The sequence below is a fragment of the Diadema antillarum genome, unplaced genomic scaffold (genome assembly GCF_040938485.1).
Source record: "Diadema antillarum isolate AM-2024a unplaced genomic scaffold, OU_Dant_1.0 seq00000738_RagTag, whole genome shotgun sequence".
NCBI lineage: Eukaryota > Metazoa > Echinodermata > Echinoidea > Diadematoida > Diadematidae > Diadema > Diadema antillarum.
In genome coordinates this window covers 1-7,500 of record NW_027271636.1, presented here as the reverse complement: position 1 = coordinate 7,500, position 7,500 = coordinate 1, and the positions used below count along the sequence as shown (strand labels likewise).

Genomic DNA, 7,500 nt, shown 5'->3' with positions numbered 1-7,500 from the left:
TAATGATAATGATAATGATAACAGTATCACTATCATTATTATTATTAGTAGTAGTAATAATAGTTATAATAATAATAATAGTGGTGGTGGTGGTAGTATATAGTAGTAGTAGTATTTTTATCATTAGTTTCAATATTACCTGCTGTTAATATAGGTAAAAGATATTTGAATACGCTGTCATGATTCAACTACAGTGTACTTAAGTACTAGTATATCACAGCGCGTACAAAAGACATCGTACAAACACATACCGGTATAGGATATCTTAAGTCGTTAAACTGAAAAAAAAATACTTTTTCAACATTTTCTTGAATGTGTGAACTGCGTATGCAGATTTGACGACATCTGGCATGGGTAGTTTGTTCAATTCCTTTTACATTGTCTTTAGGAAACTAGCAAACATATTCCTGCTTTCACGAATGTCACTCTATGCCGCACTATTAACGAAGTTTTCAAAATGATACACGTCTATTTTTATGACAACTTTGAACTAGCCTGCTGAGATTTTTGCAGTGAAAATGAGAGAGAACATGTGCAACACGTTTATAATGAGTTTGGAGTAACAACATAATAATCATTGTCATGTCTCGATCATACTTGCTTAACATATCTTACTGTGATTTCATTTCATTCTTTGTCATTCCGTTCCACCAGACTTCATCGCGACGCCACGAGAGAGCAGCGGTAGACGTAAGAAATCTTTCAAAAAATCATCTACACTAGCATAGGCGCCGGAAGTGGGGGGGCAGGGGGGGCGGCCGCCCCCCCAATCCAAAAAGTGGGGGGGCAAAACGCATTTTTGCCCCCCCAAAAAGCCCCCCCCCCCCAAAAAAAAAAAAAAAAATAATAATAATAAATAAAAAATAATAATAATAATAAAAATAAATGAATAACCAAAGAAAATAAAATAAACATGTATATATATGACTAAAAGGGAAAAAATATGGCTACAAACGGCAGCTTTTGGACTGTAAAATGTCAAAATTTTTCAAGCTCGCTCGCTTCGCTCGCTCGCATCCAGCAGTTGAGCCCGGTGCGCCTCCCCCTTAATTTCTAAAGCGAAAAACATAGCTACGACGGCAGTTGTTGGACTCTAGAATGTCAAAATTTTCAAGCTCGCTCGCTTCGCTCGCTCGCATTGAATCGTTATGCCACTCTCCTAATGTTGCTGACAGTAATTGCCAGTAGTTGCGCCCGATGCCCCCCCCCTTAATTTCCAAAGCGAAAGATAAATATAGCTACAAACGGGAGTTTTGGGACTGTAAAATGTCAAAATTTTCAAGCTCGCTAGCTTCGCTCGCTCGCATTGAATCGTTATGCCACTCTCCTAATGTTGCTGCCAGTAATTGCCAGCAGTTGCGCCCGATGCCCCCCCCCCTTAATTTCCAAAGCGGAAGGTATAGTTACAAACGGGAGTTTTTGGACTGTAACATGTCAAAATTTTCAAGCTCGCTCGCTTCGCTCGCTCGCATTGAATCGTTATGCCACTCTCCTAACGTTGCTGCCAGTAATTGCCAGCAGTTGCGTCCGATGCCCCCCCCCCTTAATTTCCAAAGCGAAAGATATAGCTACAAATGGGAGTTTTGGGACACTAACATGTCAACATTTTCAAGCTCGCTCGCTTCGCTCGCTCGCATTGAATCGTTATGTCACTCTCCTAACGTTGCTGCCAGTAATTGCCAGCAGTTGCACCCGATGCCCCCCCCCCCTTAATTTCCAAAGCGAAAGATGTAGCTACAAACGGGAGTTTTTGGACTGTAAAATGTCAAAATTCTCAAGCTCGCTCGCTTTGCTCGCTCGCATTGAATCGTTGTGCCATTCTCCTAATGTTGCTGCCAGTAATTGCCAGCAGTTGCGCCCGATGCGCCGCCCCATTAATTTCCAAAGTGAAAGATATAGCTACAAACCCCAGTTTTGGAACTGTAGAATATCAAAATTTTCAAGCTCGCTCGCTTCGCTCGCTCGCATTTTATTGTTATGCCATTCACCTTATGTTGCTGACAGTATATAGTTTGTCGATCGTTTCACACCGTCATTCCATAATCCATCTAAGGAAAACTTACAATGTTCCTCAATGACTGCGTTGTTGAATGTATCACATTCCGTAATGTATTGTAGTCCCATTATTGCTCACGCACACACGCACAAGCATACAGATCGTCAAAATTACTTTATGGTTCCCCCCATGTTTCGACCCACCGTACGCCACTTTACATATGAGATTAAAACCTAAAATGGCATTAAAACGCTTTATCCTGGCGAGGAAAGCGCATGATTTAGAAACAAGACACCATATATATATATATATATATATATATATATATATATATATATATATATATATATATATATATATAGATGATAGATGTGTGTGCGTGTGTGTGTGTGTATGTGTGTGTGTGTGTGTGTGTGTGTGTGTGTGTGTGTGTGTGCATGTGTATATTGTGTAACATATGCATGGTCTAATCTTGAGCCCCTCCAATGTTTGCCCCCCCAATCCAAAACTGCTTCCGGCGCGCCTGTACACTAGTGCTGACGCCACTCAAATGGCGTGTATAGCTTTACGTACTCGCCACGCACAGTATACCAGCCATGTAGGCCTACTTACAACACCACGGAGATTGCATACAAACTCTTATAGGCAACATTGCTCGTTGTCTGTGGGTTCAAAGTTCACCTGAGAATCTCTTGTGTCGGAAAAACATATTATTGTTAGTGCTCAATATCGGGGTGTTTCACGTCTCTAAAAAGGGCTGTTTAAAAAATCTTCTATGAGGCATTATGACATTTGCGGGAAATGACAGAATATAAGCCAATCATAACGTATAATACAGTCTGTGCAATCACTGTACCAGTTCGTGTGTTTGTTCAAGAATCTGTTATATGTGATATAGTCTTTATGCTAAAAGAATCTCGTGGTTACACCACAATTAGAAATCATTGATGAAATTACCTCCGCGGCTTGTGGGGCTCCGCACGACAATGTGAGTCTCAAGGGCAATTTTACACTGAGGGCATTATGAGAAATAAACAGAATGTTCCAAAGCATAACACACAGCTGCTGGTCGGATTGTTTGTTCAAAGATGTTTCTCAGTCACACCACAAGTAGACGGAAATACGTGCACGGTTAAGGATGCGTGTGTGCGTGTGGGGTGTGCGTGTGTGTGTGTGTGTGTATGGGGGGGGGGGGTTACGAGCCTAAAAACAAAGGGAAGGTAGTTCAAAGAGGACTGAGGTTAAAAACGTGCTTAACTGACGTAAAATAAATCACATCAAACATATAAAGACTTGAAATATCAAATCAAATCAAATTCGATTCAATTCAAACTTTCTTCCAGCAGAATCGTCGGTAACGAGCGACTTATTCGTTTGTTTTTGTCTTCTGCCGTGTGTGTTATCGATAAAGTCTTATAAAAGACCAATTCGATTAAGAAACACAAACGTGATAGAGCAACCCATGTATGTAAAATATTAGTGTGAAGAGGTGATGTAATATCAAACCAACAGAACAAAGATATCAAATCAAACAATATATGACAATAATTATGTATAATTATACATATTAGATAAGACGATGATGTCACAGGCTCACAAGATTAAATTTGACCTACTCAGACATTCTATAGCATCATTGCTGCTAGTAAAACACAAAAAAAGGGAAAAGAAAAAAATGTATTCTTTACATAGAAGTGTTGTAATGTTCTAAAATATCGTTGACATAATAGATTTTAAAGGATGGCAGTGGTAGTTGCAGAGCAGTCAGCAACAATTAGATTTTTTAAATCTATATCTACAAAGCAATAGGAAAGTTATGGAGAGATTACATCACCTTACCTAATTTGCATAATGTGATCTCTACAAATGCGTGTATTTCAATTCCGTGATAACATGTGAAACTCCAATATATCATTATATTCTTCGATACTCTATATCTCCTATTTCAAGGACACCTACTGTTGAACGATGATCACATTGGACAAGGGGTGGTTTCATTAGAACAACCTTCATTTGCTCTTGGTGGCCACTCTGAGCACAGTTGACTGAAAGTAACCTATGTACGTATTTTAGTACGGAAGCAAAGAAGTTTGAATGTACCTCGACAGTTAAAGACGTGAAGAATGATATTCTTCACATCTTACAAAGATTCGCATTTTTTCACCTCCAAAATCACTTTAACAGCAGTCGGCTTGTGAGTTTGACTCGGAGATACCGTATAACGAAGGTCCTGAGTGCCCGAATGGTGTGACGGATGTGGCACCCTGTCCGCCGGGGCAGCTGAGGATAGCACAATGTACCAATGAGATCGAAGACCAGACAAGCACGTGAGAAAATGAAGATTATCACTTGACCATAAGAGCAACTTTTCTCACCGCCCCTTTTCAGACATTATTGTTGTAGGAAGCCATACTATCAAAGCATCCCTGCTGAGAAGAACACAGTGTTACACAGTATATTCCAGTATTCAGAATGTGTTCACGTATTCGGCTCTGTAAACAAATTGAACAGTATGAGAAGACGATATTACAGTTTAAAGACGAGTTCCCACTGTTATCTGGTTTTTAACAGAGTGTTTACAAAGACTACCTTGTGTTTTGTTTCACACTGTGAAGTGATGATTCACAATGTCTCCAAGATGTTAAAACGATCGAATTTAAATATGGATCGAAAATTCCACACTGTTTCACACCGTTTTTGACATTGTGGAATACTGTGTTTGTTCTAGCAGGTATCTTACGTTGATAAAGAGGAGGTGTTCTCAGCATCCCCTGTAGAGTTTATGAAAAAACAAACAAGCAAGCAGAACATAGCCCAACCAAACAAATGCTAAAACGAAAAAGAAACGAACGAAACCACCATTATTTTGCTCGCTAGTTTATGCTGGTTTCCTCTTTTTTTCTTGTTATTATTGTCATTATCATCATTATTATCATTAGTATCATTATTATTATTTTCATTATTGTTATTATCATTATTATCTTCTTCTATTTTAATGCTGGAACATGCATTGGTAAATGAGGGCGCGTGATATAATCAGCAGTTCCATTTCTACTTTAAATCCCCTGACCCTTTCATAAATGGCCTATTTTTTTTTGGAATTGCTTTGGTTTGTTGTGCAATAAGCAAGATATGATGCGGTATGAGGACGGTTTCTAAAAGCTTGTGATAGATACGACGAAATAACTGCCCAACCTAGATACGTGACCTCGTGTTACATTATGAAAGATAAATTAGTATATCTTTACTATTTTCCTTGTTTGGCTTATTCTCCCCACCTGTAGATGTGAAGTCTGCCCTTATAAACATTATATATCAAAATATAATCGGTGCACAATGTGCCACGAGTGCTCAGAATGTGGAATGAATGAACAAGTCAGGGCTATCTGCACCGCGACATCAGATACTGTTTGTGAAAGCATCCTTCCAGAACCGAAAACGACGTCACGTGGACCAACTACAGCATCTCCAACTGCCTCATCTTTGTCCTACGATGCCAATCCAACCTCTCATGAAGGCGTTGCCATGCCAACTTGCGAGAACTGTAAGACTACAGGGAGCAGCAGCAAGATGACAGTTCCATCTGAGCAAGAAATGAATTCCGAAATCCCAGGGTCTGAAAATGTGCGGTCTTCTAAAAAAGGTTGGTATTTGCATCAAAGTGCTTCCGTGTACGCATGGTCTTTTCGTTATCAATATGTTTGAAATTTGAATAAATTGACTAATGAATTTACAGTATGTTATCAAAAGTCAAGCTGGTCGTCTGTAGAAAATGACAACGAAAATACAAGAATATCAGAATATGTGGTAACGAAAGAGAAGGAGGAAGGTGTATTCGTGAGTCTGCGTACATAGCATAATAATCATGCGTAATGTGCGAAGATGGATGATGATTTTTATCAAGAGAAACCATCAGTTTTAAATAGTTTGTAACCACAAGAGACAATACAACAAACTGTTATTTTGGTACTTGTACGAAGGGGCATGAGAACTCTATCGCGTTATGGATATACATTGTGTACTGCAGTAATTGTATAGTATTCATAGCGATCCTGATTTAACATTATTAATACAAGCAAGGAGGAAACAAAAATCAAATACCAGGGTAACAATATCATGCCACATAAAGTGGTGAAAGCAACAACGACATTGCTGAAAACAAAATGATATAGGCCTACCGTAGTTGACGTCTTATTCGACCAAATCGAAGGCGTTTTAATTTACTCTTATTTGCCTTTACCTCTTTTAAAAACATCCTACAGAGACCAATGGATATCCACCCCTTACATATTGGATGATTGCACTATGGCTGATATTTTTTGTCTTCACTGTGGTCCTCCTCGTCGTGATCTTTAAAATGATAAAGAAATTGAAAGGTATACTTCGCTATTCTGAGTCTGTACGAGTCCCGCCATATTTTTTAAATATATATATTAATATATATATATATTTTGACATGTCGCCCCTTAGATTCATACGGATTACTTTATCTTATATATCTTAAAGGGGATTGCTAGTAACTGATCAGTGGGAATCAGTGGGAATGCTAGGGGATGATTGTTCGAATTCTTGTGGGATTCATTTAAGAGTACATTATACTTGTATATCTATTGTTGTGTGATAATTGTTTGCTTCAGAATGGTCTCATAGTCAAGTAATGTGCACGTTAATGCCCCGTCACCTGGAACCATTAAACTGCATTTATTTTTCTGTAGAATACTGTGATTAGTTGTGTCTTACAGAGTCCCCCTTTCATTTCTTAAAAACCCTGTCCATAGTCTTCACTCACAACTGTAATAACCTAAGAAAGGAACTATGAAAGTTGGCATTGATCATCTATAGAATGCATTAATAGAATATGCTCAATTTCAGCTTAATCTGATAATCTCTTCATTGTTGTTGTTCCAGTATATAGTTTACGTCCTGTTTTTTTTTTTTTTTTTTGTTCCATTCATTGCACAGATAGCATGGCTTGGTCTAAACGCTTGAATAACCTCTTTTCTTATCCATTCACATTTTCCAGAGTGTGTGTTTTCTTTCCAATATTAGGATAGGTTAGGAGAGTCCATTTAAACTAAGTTATGCATCATCTTAAAGCTGAAGGTCTGCTCTTCACTAAAAATTGATTTCTGGAAACTTTTTGTCGGTTTGTGAAACAGGATCACATAAAAACACTGCTATAGCCGTCTGTGAAATGAGTTTGATTTTATTTCCAGTTCATTCTATTTTCTCTCATTTAGTGAATGTTTAACAAAAATCAGTTCGGCAGCTTGATTTATATTCACCTTGTGATCTTTCTTTCTTTTTCACAATAATTGAAGGGCTCCAAGAAAACAACAACAACAACAACAATATCCCATTGCAAAGAGGTAATCATTATTCTGTGAAAGATGTGAATTTCAAACAAGATGACAGTCTTATATATAAAAGTAACTTTCTGTTCACCAATTATTATGCAACGTCATGCTGAAAATAACATTCTGAAAATTGTATAACTCTCACAA

The 7,500-nt window shown here is 38.1% G+C and overlaps 1 protein-coding gene across 1 annotated transcript in view; it reads left to right on the top strand.

The window, feature by feature from the left end:
• Positions 1 to 7,365, top strand: part of LOC139738373 (uncharacterized) — a gene marked incomplete at its 3' end in the record, with an annotated part of 8,297 nt that extends 932 nt beyond the window's left edge. Inside the window, exons 2-6 of the mRNA XM_071649010.1 lie at positions 655 to 690; positions 4,181 to 4,323; positions 5,281 to 5,639; positions 6,259 to 6,372; positions 7,318 to 7,365. Coding sequence (XP_071505111.1) covers positions 655 to 690; positions 4,181 to 4,323; positions 5,281 to 5,639; positions 6,259 to 6,372; positions 7,318 to 7,365 — 700 coding nt within the window. The remainder of the gene's footprint in view (positions 1 to 654; positions 691 to 4,180; positions 4,324 to 5,280; positions 5,640 to 6,258; positions 6,373 to 7,317) is intronic.
• Between the last annotated feature and the right edge of the window lie 135 nt (positions 7,366 to 7,500).